The sequence below is a fragment of the Tauraco erythrolophus genome, chromosome 5, assembly GCF_009769465.1.
Source record: "Tauraco erythrolophus isolate bTauEry1 chromosome 5, bTauEry1.pri, whole genome shotgun sequence".
Lineage (NCBI taxonomy): Eukaryota > Metazoa > Chordata > Aves > Musophagiformes > Musophagidae > Tauraco > Tauraco erythrolophus.
Window position 1 is genome coordinate 27,139,944 of NC_141469.1, and position 17,598 is coordinate 27,157,541.

At 40.6% G+C, this 17,598-nt stretch overlaps 1 protein-coding gene across 1 annotated transcript in view; it reads right to left on the reverse strand.

Moving 5' to 3' along the window:
- Window positions 1-1,715: 1,715 nt before the first annotated feature.
- Window positions 1,716-17,598, reverse strand: part of KDM3A (lysine demethylase 3A) — a 34,301-nt gene continuing 18,418 nt past the window's right edge. Inside the window, exons 12-26 of the mRNA XM_086611483.1 lie at window positions 16,917-17,131; window positions 13,694-13,846; window positions 13,396-13,491; window positions 12,936-13,063; window positions 10,285-10,471; window positions 9,646-9,815; window positions 8,601-8,837; window positions 7,729-7,900; window positions 6,745-6,835; window positions 6,034-6,164; window positions 5,112-5,231; window positions 4,883-5,022; window positions 3,218-3,394; window positions 3,001-3,135; window positions 1,716-2,459 (exon numbers count right to left, since the gene is read on the reverse strand). Coding sequence (XP_086467609.1) covers window positions 2,379-2,459; window positions 3,001-3,135; window positions 3,218-3,394; window positions 4,883-5,022; window positions 5,112-5,231; window positions 6,034-6,164; window positions 6,745-6,835; window positions 7,729-7,900; window positions 8,601-8,837; window positions 9,646-9,815; window positions 10,285-10,471; window positions 12,936-13,063; window positions 13,396-13,491; window positions 13,694-13,846; window positions 16,917-17,131 — 2,233 coding nt within the window. The 3' untranslated portion in view covers window positions 1,716-2,378. The remainder of the gene's footprint in view (window positions 2,460-3,000; window positions 3,136-3,217; window positions 3,395-4,882; window positions 5,023-5,111; window positions 5,232-6,033; window positions 6,165-6,744; window positions 6,836-7,728; window positions 7,901-8,600; window positions 8,838-9,645; window positions 9,816-10,284; window positions 10,472-12,935; window positions 13,064-13,395; window positions 13,492-13,693; window positions 13,847-16,916; window positions 17,132-17,598) is intronic.

Here is a 17,598-nt window from a genome sequence, read left to right on the forward strand (position 1 = left end):
TTCCACAATGGGTCTTTTCATGTTTGTGCATGCGTGTGGGATCGGTGTGACTCATTGCATGGGCTGGGAGGGAACACACCTGTACGCAGATCCCCACAAACACTCCGGCTGGCTCCAGGAAAAGCCAGTAGACTGCTTTGCTTCAGTGACTTCTTTCTTGCAGTATCAAGCCTGAACATTCAGCTGAAGCGTGGCCTTTAGGGACACTGAACTGGCTCAAGCACAAAATGCCAAATCGAGGGTTTATTGCTTTTCCTTACAGAAGCCAGCTGAAGTGAGCAGAAACAAGGCCAGTCTGTTGGCTGTCAGAGGCCTCAGCAAGTGGAGGTGGAGGGAGGTTCTCACGCAACACAGCAGATGTGCAGTTGTTCAGCACAATTTCAGGTAGCAGAATAAGCCAAGTGAAACAGAACATTTCCCTGCACAAGAACCTCACAACTGCCTCAGTTCTTCACCCATCCTGGGATCCTGGCACAGGCAAAGCGAGGTGTAAATGGTCATTTACACCCAGCAAGACCACCCTGGAGCAGGCCCTTGCAGACAGCCTTCAGGAAGGCACACACATGGACCGGGCCAGGCTGTGGTGTGTGGCACCCCCAGCCAGAGGCGATACCCCCACTTCAGCTTTGTTTATGTTTTTGTTTTGCTGCTTCAGTTGTTCTGTCTCAATGCTGAGGAAGAAGGCAGATATACTGATTCAAAGTAGACAAACATTTTGTGGAATCATAGAATGGTTGGGGTTGGAGGGACCTTCAAGATCATCTAGTTCCAACCCTCCTGCCACAGGCAGGAACACCTTCCACTGGACGAGGTTGCTCAAAGCCACATACAACCTGGCCTTGAACACTTCCAGGGATGGGGCAGCCACAACTTCTCTGGGAAACCTGTTCCAGTGCCTCACCACCCTCAGAGTGAAGAATTTCTTCCCTATATCTAAACAAAATCTCCCCTCTTTCAGTTTAAATCCGTTGCCCCTTGGTCCTATCACTACACGCCCTTGTAAAACAACCCTCTCCAGGCAGAGCCCACTTTATTCTAGCTTGATTAAGAGACTCCGACTCCCTGCAAGTGACTGCAGTCTCAGCTCCGCTTCAGAGAGCAAGACAGTTAAGAGGAAGTTTCTCTGGAAAAAAAAAACAACAAACCATCGCCCAAGACAGACTCAAAGTGGCAGGTGAAGTCCTACAGGAAGGGGAATTTGCACAGAGTTTATGTAACAAATTGATAAAAGTTCAGACAAGTGACTTGTGGCTAACTAGGAGGCTCCCCTCTTGCCTGGATCTTCCCAACATTTCCGTGCTGGAAAGGACACTGAAGAACAGAAAGGTTCATTTTATCTTGGCTTACCTTGTTAGATGAGAGATGTACTTATCCACTCTCAACCCCTCTCTGCTTATTTTAAGTTTTTTAGTGTTCTCAGTCTAATTTTGGAGCAACCGGTGTGCCACGGGAGGCTGAGACTGTGAAACTCATCTGATACAGACCACAGTGCGCCACTGGCTGAGACACACTGGTCGAGCTATGTCGCAGTTTCATTAACTGAAAAAAGCTATAATTGGGTCTGTCACTAAATTCAACATCCTGCGCCTTCAGACGCTTTAAAAACCAGTATGAACAGTGCATGATACACAACTTTCTTTTGCATTTCAAAGCGCTGCATCAAATTATTTAAATTTTAAAGAGTCAACTGAAGAAGCCAGGCAAGGAACAATATCTGAAATAGAAGAATTTTTATGTAGACCATTCAGTGTTAAAAACCAGAGAATCATACATCAGTTCAAATTAAAGAGCAGTTTCAAACAGAAGACATTTGATTAAAAGTTTCTTTTAACATTTAGAAATTTAAATACATTTACCTAAAGATGGTTAACCCCCATCTCTATGTTACTATACAATAGCTTAAAGCTACTTTTAAATGCTAGTTCTATGTTAATGTGAAATTCCAGAACTGCATTCTTGTTTTTATGTAAATTGGTTATTAAACTGGGTGACTCCATACTTCCTCCCACCCCAAAATAAATTTTAAAAATTGGAGCTTTACAACATCTTGAGTAATATTTTTCAAATGAGTAATTTGGAATAGTTTCCGACAGTTCTATAGGAGGTATTTTGTACAGATTGGAGAGCAACTCCGTATAAAGTTCTATTGCAACTGAGCATTCACAGTATGCCACAGTCCATACATATTACTACATATACATATCAGGTTTGTAAACATTGGAAGAACACACAGAACATAGTACCACGATCCTCTGGTACTGCTGAAAGGAAGCTGAGGTAACATTCATATAATCTCAAAGTCCACAGAGGTCCTGACTGAGTAGTTAAAACAGCTGCCAACGCTTCTGTTTCATAGTGTGTGGTTAAGGCTTTCTACTTTATGGTCTGCTAAGGCTGGATTCATTCGCTCTCAGTATCCCAACTGCATCTTTAACAGCGTGGTATATGACATTCTTCACCTAGGAGGAAAAAAAAGGCCTTTAGTTTTCCAAGTAAACACAGTTAGGGTCAGGTGGAAAGCCTCTGACATACAGACAACACTGGCACAGCTTTCCCACTTCCCCACACCCCGTGTGGCTCTCCTTTCAGTTTAAACATGCTCATCCGCATGAGCTTGGCTTAAGTCACTAACTTGGGAAAACAACGTTCAAATTCTAACAGCATACAAACTGAAATCCTGTAGCTTGAGGAGAGCATTGCCAGCTCAGCTAGAGGGAAAACGAAACAGAAGAAGGAAACATTTCAAAAGAATCTCAGGAGAAGCTTCAGAAGGCTTCCTCAAAGCTATTAAAAAAATAACAACTCAAAAACCTATGGAAATTCCTCTTCAAGATCTAATGCATGAAGGCTAATGTGAACATGAAAGCAACTTGGGTTGTATGGACAGGAAACCTTACAGGTTTGGTGAGAGGTTTTTTTGTTGTTTTTTTGTTGGGTTTTGAGGGGTTTTTTTGAAAGGGTTAAGAGGGGCAGGGCTCATCTTGAGAATTGGTAATTTACCTGCAATTTATCTTCATGGTTTGTATGCGTATGCGACAGATATCTAAATTCCTGAGTGAGCCAGAAGCAGTGTTTGACATGCTCTGGGGATACAAAGTCTTCTGCAACTTTAATACAACTGTACAAATTATGAACCTAGAGAGAACAAACAAGCATTAGCCATGTGCTTAAATGTCTGCCCAAGCAGTTCGGCTGTGAGAGTGTCCCTGCTTCTTGCCTGGTGTGGAGCTCCTGCTGGAATGAAAACTACATCTCCTAGAAACTGTACAATGGCCCAGCCTTGAACTCCATACTCTTGATGAAGGCGTTTTCTTAGCGATCGGTCCAGGTACCAACTCTGATCATGAATGGGATCGTGATCTACAGGGTTTTCTTGACCTTGTTCTTCCGCAACCTGGAAAGTCACAAAACAACAGGTGTTATAACACTCCAGTCTTACTGGACAATCGAGATGTATCTGTGGTATTCCATATGCACGCATGCTGGAGAGGGACTTGCACCACATGTTCAGGTATAAGAGTTACACGATGAAAGGTGTGGATTCTTTTTCGGTCCTTAGTTTGCAAAGGCTTCATCATGTCTCTCGTTTCACAGACACAGTGCAAACGTGGATGTAGAAAATGCAAATAAACCCAATTTACAGTAAGAAGAAACCAAGGGTTAAGTGACTCCTGTGTTCACAGTGGGAGCCACTGTCGTATATGGGATCAATGCTCTTACACTACTATAGCCGGTAACTGGAAGAAATATACTGAGTGCGGAATTCAGCAGGTGTCTGCCCCGAGGCCAGCACTAGTCAGTGTGCTCAGTGACCAAAACAGAGGATACTAACTAGATTTTTCAGGAGAAACAAGGCTCGGAGGCACGACAAGTACTTTAGAAATTTGAGGGGCGTGGGGACAGAATTTATAAAAAAAGTTCCAGTATAAATCCAATTTGCTGTGGCAATAATTTACATCCAGCATCGTAGCCCAAAGACTCATTTGGGAGGAGATAAACGGCTTGGTTCTACTCCAAGACAAGCTGCTGAAAAGCCTCATGCCTGCTGGCAAGTATGCTACTAGGGACCAAGAAGAGGTGTGAGACACAGGTGTCAAAACTCAAAATGCCAATGCTTATCAAAGTCAGCATCACGTTTTATCACGTGTAAGATTTGTTCTTTGTCAATGCTAAACAAATCTGCTGTAGCCTCTCTAAGCTTCCCTCCAAGACAGCAGTCAGGCTGACAAGTCCAACGGTTGTTCAGATCATCCCATTTATCCTTTTAAACATGAACGTTAGCTCCTTCCACTTCTAGAGCACTGAAGAAGTTCCAGAATTGAGACCAAGAACTCTGGACCATTTGTGGTGTATTTAAATACTGAGACAAGCCCTTTTGGATGTAGTATCACCTCTCTATTAAACCTTTAATTCCTGTGAAAACATCACCCGAAATACCTCATGCTTTTCCCTTAATCTAAACCTCAAAGGTATGGGAAAAAAGGTAGGAAAAAGGAGAGAACAACAAAGAAACTGCTGTGCCGCATATTGCTCTGACATTTCCAAGAACGTCTCTCATGCGGGCTTTTAAGCAGGATCTATTTTAAGATTAAACTGTGGTTTTGCTTAAGTCTAAGCCAGCTATTTTTTGTTCCTCACGTAACATCATTACTCGTACTATAAAAAGTGCAGGCAAGAGCAGCGCGTCTACACACAGGATAACTTCAAGCTTCAACTTGCTACCTGCCTCAGATCCTGTAAGATCCATGGCACAGGAGAATTTTTGTCTTGAATACAACTCAAGTACATTTGTTTCCAGAACAACTGGGATAGAAAGGACGACAAAAGTCCAAGGATACATATTTGCAGACAGAAGATCAGTTTTTGAGATACGATGGCTTACCTTTTTAAGGAATTCACGGATCTTCTCTGTATCTTTAGCAGCATAAATGTGCCACAGAGCTCCAGGTTTTTCTCGGCCTTCAGTAAAACGCTTAATTGTCAGTTCATCAGAATCACCATCTTGTATGGTTTTAAGCACTTCTGTGAAGAGTAAACACGAGCAGTTACACTGAAGGACCTTCCCTCCAACCGCAGAAATAACTGCCCTCAGAACACAAGACAGACTTTACCTTCTTCTTGATCAGCCTGGCCTTTGGGGATACCCACATAAACCATGACATTAGCTGCATCAGACACATCTAAATGGAGGTTTGTTGTGCCATATTTTCTATCCTCTGGTGTTATTAAACCTGAAAAAGAAAAAAAGCAGCAGATGCATTAGTAAGACAGACAGAAACCTTAAGCGACTCTGAGCAGCGCTATCTGGAAAGACCAAAGAGCTTTTACTTTATCAGCAAGTGATTCCAGTACAGCCATATACTTTATACCCAAGACCTTGCCCCATCTTGTGTCTTTCCAAGTAATTAGTTTACAGGCTGACACACTGATCTGTATCTCTACCCAGCCTGTATGACATATAAAAGTCACATTTAACTCCTGCTAGAAGAGTTTCTATGGCAGTTTAGTATAAAGCCTTTTCGGAATCAGTCTCTCTCTCATTCTAAAAGGCACCTGCTACAGTATTTACTAGCCATGATCTCTTTACTGGCCACGATCACACTTAATTTTAAATGCCTTTTGAGTGACAGCAGATGAACTATCCATGGAAAGAACTGCCCAAGAAGAGATAAAAACTAACTGATATAGCCCAAAAAGGAGAAGTAACGAAAGTGATACTGGCAGAAGTAGCAAAATGACAGATACATGTGGCCAGCTATAGGAAAGGGAGGCTGTGTATACACACATGGAGCAAATTCATTGAAAGACTGGGAATAAACATTACTGGCTTGAACCCACCTGGACAAAAAAAAACATTTAATAAAATCATATCATGCTCTGGACATCACTAGTGCCTATAAATGAGCCAAAATTAAGTTTTCAGATCAACAGGATTAATCAAATTGTCTACAACAGCGAGGGTTAATTTAATTTATAGTAAATTTTGACTTGAATGTGGGGACAACATGACCTTTAGAGTGAAAAATTGCTTACCATATGCATTGTACATCTTAGGGCCCAAATCCGGTCGTACAAAATAGCTAGGAAGTCGAGAGGCAAGGTTGAGCTTGCCACCTCTCCTAGTGTATTCTGGCAATGGAATATTTTTCATCAAATCATCAAACCTAAAGTAATACAGCACAATTCGATGTTAGGAGCTGATAAAAAAGCAGACTAAAATAGAATGCAACAAAAGCTTTCTTCAGTTGAGAAACTGTACTGCTTCCCCCAGGGGGTTTACTGGACACCACGAAAAGGAAAAAAACCCAAGCAAGACGCAGGAATATAGTGGATAAACAAATTTAACTGCTCTGGAGTAATGCTATTTCCTTGTGTAATCATCTCAACTAATGTCAAATAGAGTAAGTCAGAATACTTAAAGTTTGGAAAAAAAATAAGCTTCAACTGCACTTTAGATTTTAAACTGACTCAGGCTTTTAGGGAGCTTCCAAAGTTTAACCAATCATTAGCAATTTTAGGTACTCACTTTACTCGGCAATAAATACAACAAACTATGTAAAAATTTATCACAAAAGTTGTTCAGCGTTTCCAGCTATGTCAGGCATCTCAGAAACAAAATGATTCACATGTGACCAGCTGCTTCTCAAAGCTGAAGCAGGTGTCAAAACGTAACAGTATTCCTACATTTCATTTTCTTGGGCGTGTACCACACAAATGATGAACGGTTTCTTTGTAAATTCATACCGAGAAGGCATCATATCTCTGAAATCTTCTCCTGGAGGCCAGTCTTTAAGCTTCAACACCATTGGCTCTCCTTCTTCTGTTCTCAGGCGACCTATTGTCAAACATCAACAAGTCTTGGTTTTTAATAGTTAAGACAACTCAAAATTCAAAGAATCAAGACAAAGAAATCCTTATATTTGTTTAAAATCACGTTCATTCCACAACTATTTATGTAGAACCAGAGACATACAAGTTCATCTGACACCACTGTTGGGTATTACTGCGTGACAAACGTGTTACAACACGAGATTTCAGACTAGACAAGTAGCCTTTACCAGCTCCCCTGCCCAAGCACTTCCTACAGTTTAGCTCAGGCAACTGTTTTGTGTTTAAGGCCAGAGTAGCTGCTGATAAAGCCAAATCTTTTCAAAGATCAAATAAAAGAAAAGAAAGGCGTGAGCCCTTCGGCTCCCACTCTTCTTGCCCCGAGTACCAAAGTCCACAAGCTTACGCCATGGCAAGTATTAATTCTGGAAAAAGTTTCACTTCTAGGTGAAAACAATGCCAAACCTCATGCTTGCCTCCTCTAAACCTATTTTTGTACAAAATAACTTTAGCTCCTTACGAAAAAAGGCACCTGCAAGTTAGAAGAGCAGAACCCAATGACCCAACACATGCTCTTTTTATGTTTTGCTCAACTGGGCAAAAAAGCTGACAGATGAACCTCCTTGCTAGGAAGATCCCAAACTTTCTCAGAAGGCTTCCTCAAAAGACTAAAGGCAGCCAAACATACTCCTGAAGGAGTCCTCCATGGGGCTGACAGTTTCTATTCAGTCCACCATCCCGCAAGCATACATGGTGAGAATACATTGCAGACACACTGTCCAGGATGAAGAAAAAGCCTGGAACATCTTTTATGTTGTTTAAGGATGACAAATTTGTGCTAGGGAAAAATTATTGCTGGTGAATATTTTACCTATTGGAACAAAAATTCACACTACTTACTTGAAATATCTTCAAATCCATCCCAGAAATCCCCTACAGTAGCTCCCGTGATGATTTCATTGGTCCTGCAGTTAACCAGATCTACTTCCTGTTGGCCAAATTCCTTCCTAAAGGACTCCGGTCTCCAGAGGTCTGCATTTAATTTGTGATGCACCCCTGACACCATTACAGGCTGTGAAGAAGAATAATATATTCTGAAGAATTACTAAACACCCAAAATTCTAATTCCAAAACAGGGTAATATATAACGTTTAATGTTTAATACATAATGTTTAATGGCTTTAAACAGAAAGAAGGCAGATTTAGATTAGATCTAAGGAAGAAACTTTTTATTCTGAGGGTAGTGAGGCACTGGAACAGGTTGCCCAGAGAAGTTGTGGCTGCCCCATCTCTGGAAGTGTTCAAGGTCAGGCTGGAGGAGGCTTTGGGCAACCTGGTGTAGTGGACGGTGTCCCTGCCCATGGCAGGGGGGTTGGAACTGGATGATCTTTGAGGTCCCTTCCAACCCAAACCATTCTATGAGTCTATGATAAAACGTGCTGAACATTTGAACACAGGCACTTTGCGAACACTATTTTCCAAAACAAATGCTCAGCCTGCCTTACCAGAATTATGCTGTGGATTTGCCTATACCGTACTTCAAGCTATGAGGCAGCTTTTTATACAGAGCAGTAAGTTCAGCAGTGTGTTTAGAAACGGATTTTAAATAGTAAAATAGACATCCTTCTATCCAAGGATCCAACAGTGTTCACATGCAGTACGTTTTATGCAGGTTTCACATCACTTATCATTGCAGTGAATTTGTACCTGCATTTCAGTTAAAGGGCAAAGCATGTGAACTGAAAATGGAAAAAGCAGAAGAACTGAAATACCTGTCCCTGCTTCCAGCACTCCCTGAAGACATTCCAATTACTTTCATTGTTGGGATCTTGAAGACATAGCAAGCGGTTATCACATAACCAGTAGTGAGGCGTATCAAAGCCCATTATTGTAGGCTTTATAGTCAGTCCTTGAGGTTTCTTAGGCAAGTCTGTAATGGTTCTATTTTGCACCAGGGAAGCAAAAATGTCATCAAGGATTTTGGGTGTACTCTTGAGTCCATTGTCTGTCTGATTGAAAAAAAAAAGATAGGAAGAACAACGAAAAATAAGTTAGTGCACTTTTCTGTTGCCTTTTCCTGTTGACTTCGAAGAACATTATTTGCCACTTTGAAATTTCTTCACTTGAGCTCACAACCATGAGAGAAAAAAATCTGCAGAACTCTGCTTTCTAGAAACCCATCATCATTCAATGCCAAAGCCACTTCTGACACTTTGTCTACAGCATTCTGGCATAAGAAGTTCTACTCTGATTTACATTCCAGCAACGCTGCAGAAAATCATAAAATGCAGCACAGAACAGAACTTTCTTTATATCAAAGAACAGAAACGCAACTTCATCAAGGAATTCTCAGGGCCAGTATTTTACTCCACCATTCTGAAGTCACATCTGTAAGAGTAAAGCAAGCCCAGGAACATCTGAAGTGAATCAGACTGCAAACAAGGTATCACAAAGATAGTCACCCACCACAGAATGTTTCTCCCTCCATCTGTAAGTTCCTTGATAGTTTGTTTTTGAGCCTCATGGACATGCCAATTAATATACCCGCCAGACACTAGCTTAAGTAAATTCATCTGCTTTATCACTTGGTTCCCAACCCCTCACCAGGCAAGACTTGCTGACAGCACCACTAAGCTACTACTCCAGAAAGCACTAACTGGAGCACTACGACATAGACACTGAATTAGGTCCTTTTTCCCAAATGAAGACAGAATTTTATCTACTGTGACAAACACCTGTGGTAGTTGTTCACAGGTTTAGACCAGTAGTCTAAGCCTGGTATTAACTCAAACCTGCAAAACAAAATTTTTCATATACCTTTCCTCCAGAAGAGTTCAGCAGATTCCTCAAGAAGCCTGTGTTATTGTTGCTCACAGGTGTTAATATTGCACTGTTGAACGTCTGCAGGGCTGCAGCGGGTTTAGTTAAACTAGGGAGTGTCTGAAGAGGTTTATTTTCATTCTTTGAAACAGGTATGAGGAGTTTCTCTGGAAAGAGGAAAAGAACACATCTGAGAATGAAGCAGAGATTAATTCTCTGAACCATGAGAAGTGTAAGCTTTGGATTTTTATTTTTTTGTACAAGATACTCCTATATGTATACATATATGTATGTACATATACATATAAATCTCCTCGATACTCCTTTCACTTAACTTTCTACAATACTCCAAAGTCTCCAAAAATCACACATTCTAAAATAAATACATTCTCAAATTGAACTGAGGATGAATACTTGCATCAATGAGATATTAATCCAGTTTTCAAAAAAGAATATGCTAACCCTGCCAGGTTTTACTCCGAGTACTTGCCATGGACCAGTTTTGCAGTGCAGGCCCTGAACGCCCATCCCAGCAGGCAGATTATATCATTCTCAACGCAAGATACTGCTGGGTCTGCTCTGTATTCTTCTGACAAACAGCCAAAAGGGTTTACTCTGCACTGGTTCTGCACATACCTTTGTTTTCTTTATTCACGTTTCCACTGGTTAAATTTGATAACCAGCTTAATGAAGGAGAAGTATTTACTGAAGCAGTTTGTTTATTTCCTACTGCTGACTTGAGAGGAGGATCATGTGTAGTGACTTGTGGGCTCAGAACAACACTATTATGTTGAAGGCTGGTCCTCTCTCCAGGTACCAAGTTCTGAAAAAACAAAGTAAGAACTTGATTAGATACAAACACTCTACTCAGAAAGGGGAAGCAAGCAATAACATGTCCAAATTCACACTTTTACCAAAAAATAAAAAACATGGTTTGGCCCTTCAAAAAACATCTGATCTCCACAAGAGGTCAGCACTGCATCTCAGTATCAGCCAGAAATTACAATCCAGCAGGATTTGGGATCTCCCGACTTCAAGAACAAGCAGAGTATACCATCCCTCAAGATAAGCACAGGAAGCTGAGTTTCCCAGATACATTTTCTGGGACTGTGTCCTGGTTTCAACTGGGACAGAGTTAGTTCTTTTTAGCAGCTAGAAGAGCTTTGTGTTTTGGTTTTAGTCTGGGATTCATTACGAAAAGAACATTGATAGCGCACTGATGTTCATAGTTGGCACTGAGACCTCAAGGACTTTTCAGCTTTTCATGCTTTGCCAGTGTGCAGAAGCATGGCAGGCTGGGGGGAGCATTGCCAGGACAAAGGGTCCACAACTCCCCTTAGGTTTCGAACTTAGGCTTAAGACTGAGGGCTAAATTGGCCAATGAAGTATTCCACATCATGCAATGTCATTTGAGGATATAGAGGAGGGTTGACCAGAAAGAAGGGTTTTTTGCTCTTCTGAGGGCTCTCTTTCTCAGACTGAGTGCTATTTCTCTCTCTCACTCTCTTTCCAGGCCTCTTGCTTGTCCAGGATTGCGGGGTTGGGACCTACCTGTTTTGGGATCATTAGCCAAGACAGGACAGGCCTTGGTCACTGGCTGGTGAGCAATTACACCATGTATCACTTGCTTGTACATATTATTTCCATTATATACATATATAATTGTTTTTATTAGTATTCAATTGTTCTTATCTCAACCTAAGGGTCTCTTTCCCTTTTCCCCTTTAATTCTCTTCCCCATCCCCTGGAGGTGGGGGAGAGCGAGTGAGCAGCTGTGTGGCATTCAGTTGCTGGCTCAGCCAAACACAACAGACTGTTTTGGGAACCTAATGCAGTTTTAACAGCAGTGCTCTTGCAGCTCCAGTGATAGCTGATGTTCACGCCAGGGCTAAGCTGGACATCTAGCTCAGTAGACTAAAACAAATACGTAGCGCTCCTAAATTTTTATCTTAAGAAGGTGACAAAAGTCCGTTCACCAACCTGGTCTGAAACACACCTACACATAAGCGCAGCACCAGCCCAGCCAGCACCATCCAAGCACAGCAATACTGCACATCTCCATTTATCTACTTGTTTCGAGATTCTAGGTAACAGGCTAACCAGAACTACTGCTTTGCCCTGGGATTCCTGTGTGACTGGCTAAACTTCTTCTCTCTGCTCAAATATTTTCTAAGCAAGAAATTATTCTGCACCTGTGGCTGCCTATTGCTGCATTCTTTAATTCATCTCTTAATGACTGCCGATGCTTGGCAAGGATTCCAAACATGGCATAATATAAAATACTCCAAACTTTAATAAGCTTATCCTCACACAGCCAGTGCAGCACCTAATTTTACAGAAAGAGAAGTAGAGATAAATGTCAGTGCAGATCTTTGTCCAGGGTCACACAGGAAATCTCCAGGAACAGAAGACTGAAGCTAGGTCAGCTGTAGGTTAACTTTTGAATCACGTAATCATCTTCCTCACTTTTAACAGTATTTTTCGTCTCTTCTATTGATTACCAACACCAAAATCAAGTTCATCCTGCTTCTTACACTTAAGTAATTTTAATTTTGTTGTATGCTTATTCATAAACGTATTTTCAGAATAAATGTGCTATCTTAATTCAGCTGGTTTCTTGCAAGATGCTGCAAAACTAAGCCATTAATTTGTGCTCTATTTTCAAAAGCAAAATAACACTAAATTCATTTACAAATAAACATATGGTGGTCTTTTGTGGGTTTTTGTTTGTTTGTTTGGTTGTTTTTTTTTACTATAATGAGCACCAACTGTCTACCAGGATTCCCAGAGAAATCAGTGCTTCTCCATTCTGCTCTAGCCCTCAAAATTTTATTAATGTTTAGTTCTTTTATTGATTCCAGTGCTCTTCCACCCTACTTATTCTTTTAGATGCTGCATGTATTACATCTCCAGGACCCGAGGGACAGCCTACACTTTGCAACCATTCCCACTAGTCTGTTCTTAAAACTCTCTTCTTAAGGGTTACCTCAATCTAATCCTATTTCGCTTGAAAAAATCCTCACCGAGCATTTTTCAAGGAAAGGTCACTTACTGAGGCATCAGCATGTCAAGAGGACACAATAAGATTTTCCCCAAAAATTAAGAGAGAGCTGAATCAGAAAGATGAATACTGAATACAAATTTTAAACAAAAACGTACACAGTGGTGGTGTTGGCAGTGGTCAGGACTGGCATATCTACAAAGTCAATCACCATGGGTTTCAAATACAGGCAGTAGACTGAGGCAAACCTAAACTACACAGACATAGCACAAGACAGTAGCAATACCTGTTTTGAATCCTCCTTTAGAGTTGGCTTTGACAGTGCCTTGAACTGCTTATTGGCACAAGGACAGTTTGCCTTTATTCCCCATTTTGTTCTTACGGAGTGAACAATATCGCCAACATCATAGAGAGCTGAAGGAAGAGAGCCATTCGTGAGCTCACATGTAAATCACAACACCCAGCATTCGATAACACTAAGAAATTGTGTATGTTGTACAGGTAAAGAATAGCACACAAATATAGTTCAGCATTAAACACAAAGTTTTGCTTCTTCTTTGTCAAGGTCAAAGATAATAAAATAATATTAAGTACACAGGCTGTTCCAGTCTTTGGACAATAAATACTCAGCTTTTACTAACTTTATTACTTTAAAAAAAACCCTCACTCAGTACAATATCAATAACATACAAAAGACAACAAAAGTCTACAGCATTTTTTCATCCCAATCAAATATTTAAAAATACCTTTTCCAGGAATTATTTGTGTAGGCATCAGATTCTCTGGTTCGTGTACCTGCCCCTTCACACATTTAAACCAGGAGAAAGTATCTGAGTCATCATCTGTAAAACAAAACCATTAGATTGTTTTATTAGTGCATCTTTCATCTTCCTCTGGAAAGCTACGTATTTTACTATTATGGTCTAGAACGTTCTTTTTGTTGGGAAGGCTTGTTGTTTAAGGTTGTTACTGACTTCCAAGTTCAAAACGCAGGTGGACTTTCCCCTCTGCCCTCTTTTTGAAAGCAACAATGTGCGTGCTCACCTTCATGCAAGCTTTTTTTCTTCATCCTGTAGCAATCTACACACACGCCAAAGCCGCACTTAGAGCAGACCCAATGGAGGTTGAAGATTGTGGTGTCACAGACATCACACATTTCTCGCACTCCACGAACCGCACGCTTCCAGGCTACCTGTCCTGTGGCAATTAACAGATCAGTCGAAGCATTAGTTTGAACAAAACACAGTATTTGCATGTGAAATATAGATACATTGAAACAGTTTAGTGATATAAGGCTCAGACTTGGTTTTGCATGGGAACTCCAAAACAAAGCCTTTACTGTTACAGATTCAGAGAAGTGGGTCCAGAACAGAGTCTAAGCAACCAAGATCATTTTGCTTTCTCCTGTGCAGCACCAACTGCATCTTACTCCTGACGTGTATTTGCCCACGTTAACATGCACACTGCTGACCTTCTAAGTGAAATTCCACCGCTACTCTGGAAAAAAAATTGAGTAACTACTAGCAAGCCAAGCTTAATGCCTAGCTTGTCACAACCAGCCTGTCCTTGTTCTCTGACAGCATAGTGAGCAAGTAGTTACCTTTCTTTTAGTAGGCTTTCTGCATGTTCATAGGTACCTAGGGTATCAGACCTTCTCAGAACTGTGAGTTACTGTTCCTCTCTGAACTGACCACTGCTGTTCAGGTTTCTTATACACCCATTATATTCCACCTTTCCTCACCCCCAAGACACTTCCTCAGTTCACTCGAAACATTCTAAATGTTGACAGTAAACTTCCAAAAAAATTACAAGCCCTTCCAGGGCTGCATTATGCACAGGTTATTTCAGCCTGATCTTCGTTATGTCGCCAGCTAGAAAACGAGACTGTACAGAAAGCACACATCTGCCTCCTCCTACCTCCCTTCCACACTTGCAACTTCTCTGAAGCTTTTCTGCCCACAACATTTCTTAATTTTAAAGGCAAGTAATGGGAGACCATGTCCTAACATATGCTAAAAAAAAAAAAAACACCAGGACTCAAGACATCTGTTGCTTTTCTTCTGAAAAATGCCCAGTAACTATGTAGGGAACAAAACTAGAATAGCTTGGCACAATTTGTTCTTAAGAATGAGGTAAAAATCATTTGACTACTTGCTTAAAAATTCTTCCAGGAGACAGAGGTCTAAATATCACCAGCTCCATTCTCCTCTGCCTTTTAAAAACATGCACTATATTTACCATTTTCTAGGCCAATCCTCCAATTTCTCCAAAACAGGATGGAGGGGTTTTTTGTTATCTTTTGCATGACATTTCATATTTCAGTTTTCTGAATTCTGTCCTTTTCCACTCTTCCTATTCTTTTGTCTCCTCTCTGTAGCTTGATCCTGTCTCTTCTCTCTGTACGTTTCCTTTTGGCACTTGGTGGCCAAGGAGCAACGTGACCTAACAAGCTGTTCTTTCCACACTGGTCAATCTTTTACTACACGAGGATAATTTCACTTGTGCTTTTCTACTAATCCTTTAAGAAACGCCCTTTAAAGAACCTCTCCCAAACAATTTTCTCCCTCACATTTATTTGTCTTGTGGCTCTACCTACCAGTCTGGTAACTCACTGGTAAAAGAGAGAAGGACTGACCCTGAGACATACTGTGCAGTGCAAAAATATTCAAACATAAACAATCCTCTAAAAAAGGAGTATCTAAACAAAATACTTTGATGTTTTAGAAGAAGTCAGTTTGCCAGAGACAGAATTTTTATGAAAAGGTATCGATTTCAACTGAACTGTCAAGAAAAGTTTACCATACCTTCAACTCATGGTGGCAGAACAATCTACCTTTTTTCTGTGCCACCTGAGCAAGCACTCTTTCACTGAACTGTTACAAGAAGAATGAATATCTAGACTGTAAACTACTTCTTTCCTACCCAGGGCATTAAAAATATCCTCCATTTTAAGTAAATTGAGCTCCCTTACTCTCACCAGCCAGGGCAATAAACAATCAAAGACGAATACATAATATTTTGCTCCTTCTAAACAAACTCCAGAACTCGCATGCGGCTGTTTTTTTTTTTTAAAGCAAAAGATGTTTCTGGTAGTTATGCTAACAGATTCATCCTCTGCTATTCAGAAACACCACATCTCCCCTTTGTTTCATGAATTCCACCCAAAATTTCATCCTTCTGAAAGCATTTCAGTATTCCAGTCTGTACCTCTCACTCGGGCTATTGATACTTTGGCTCCACAGGCCTGAATATGTTCCAGTTCGAGTGAAGAGCAGAACTTGCAGATTGCAAGTAGCCCAGGGTAAGACCTCACAGCAAGCACTTCTCAAATACTTCAAGTCTTCCCTCCCCTTTTGAAGGGCATTCAAGCCTGTCAAGTTTTTTCTCCTTCTATTCAAAACCTTAGAGTGACTGGCAAACTGATATAATCTTTGTATCATGTCAATACTACCCAAACGCAGAAAACAGCGGGTAGGCAGTCTCCTGAACTGTACTGCATCTCAGTCATGCAGTTATAATCCAAAAAACAAACATAGTTTTAAGAGTCATTCTCCTCTGAAAAGTGATTATGCAAGATCACAACCTTCCCCATCTGTCTGCTCATGTTGGCTCCAAAAAGGTTCTTATGTGGCCAAAAACCTGTGTTTGAGGATGGAAGGTTTGCCCTGTCTACACTGATGGAAGCTCTACAGTCAGTTATCCCATCAATAGCACCTCTCTGGTCTATTCCCAGTAGGACTGTACCTATAATCACTTGAAAAAGCCCTACTGGAAAATTTCAGGTGGAAGAAAATAAGATTTCTTTACTGACTTGACAGGCAGCATTAGGTCTGTTATGCAAGAGCAACAAAATAAGACCAAAGCAATCTAACAGAATTTGTGCAGTCAGAATGAAAGGTTTATTTCATTTATATGCTGTCAGCTGCCTGCTGGTTTAGTTGATTTTTTTTTTTTTTTTTTTTACACTTTGTTTCCTAACAATTATACTCTCTGCAACAGGAAAAGTAATTTGATAAATTGAGAAAAGTCTTCTGACATAAAGAAGGGTAGAATTACTTTTCCTTTTCCTCCTGTCTGCGAGTAAAGACTTGTTGACACTAGTTCACACTGGATCTTAACCACTACCTCTCTCCGAGAAGAGAGGGAAACACTGAAGTCTTACATGACATTTGCAAATGCACGCAATATATTTTCACTCAGGTCAGCAGCTTAAAGTTTCACATAAATCTATTCAAATATAGATTATTTTAATACGAATTGATCTTACTGTGTGGTTCAATCGTAGACATAACTTCCTTTTCAGATATCACTAGCTGACAAAAGTGATCTCCGATGTTTGCCAGAATATACTTCGCTGTGTCGAGATCTAGACCTACAACATTTTTTGATAAAGGCAGCCATAAGCTAATAGCCTCAGGGTCGTATTTATTTGGAGTTAAGAAGCCTTCCTCACGCAGTATTCCATGCTTATTAAACTGCAACCTGTGGAAAGAGAGGAAAAAGGAGAAACCCCCATGATCTCAAATGTTTTCTTAGTTTACATTTATTCCAATGAGTCAATACCTGACCTGTAAACATGTATACTGTAAGTCAATGAGTTTAGCACATAACAGTTGCAAAAGACATGGGTAAACACAATAGTCATTAAGCATGCTTAATGCACTGCTTGTTTAAAAAAACACCCTCGAAATAGCAGGTTTTTGTAGAAAGGTAGATTTCCTAGCTAAAGATTTTTTTAATTCATATTAATTTGGAAGTAGCTGTCAAAAAAATCCAGTGAAATTTGAGTGAGATATTCTTAAGTGATTCTGAACAGGTGGAAAGAATGAGATCTGTATCATTAATAGTTTATTAAATAAAAAAACCGCAAGAGTTCTGCTCATGTTTTCAGGAACCTTTTCACTAAATGCTGTAGAGGGAAGCTGACTTCTGGTGACAAAACGTGCTCA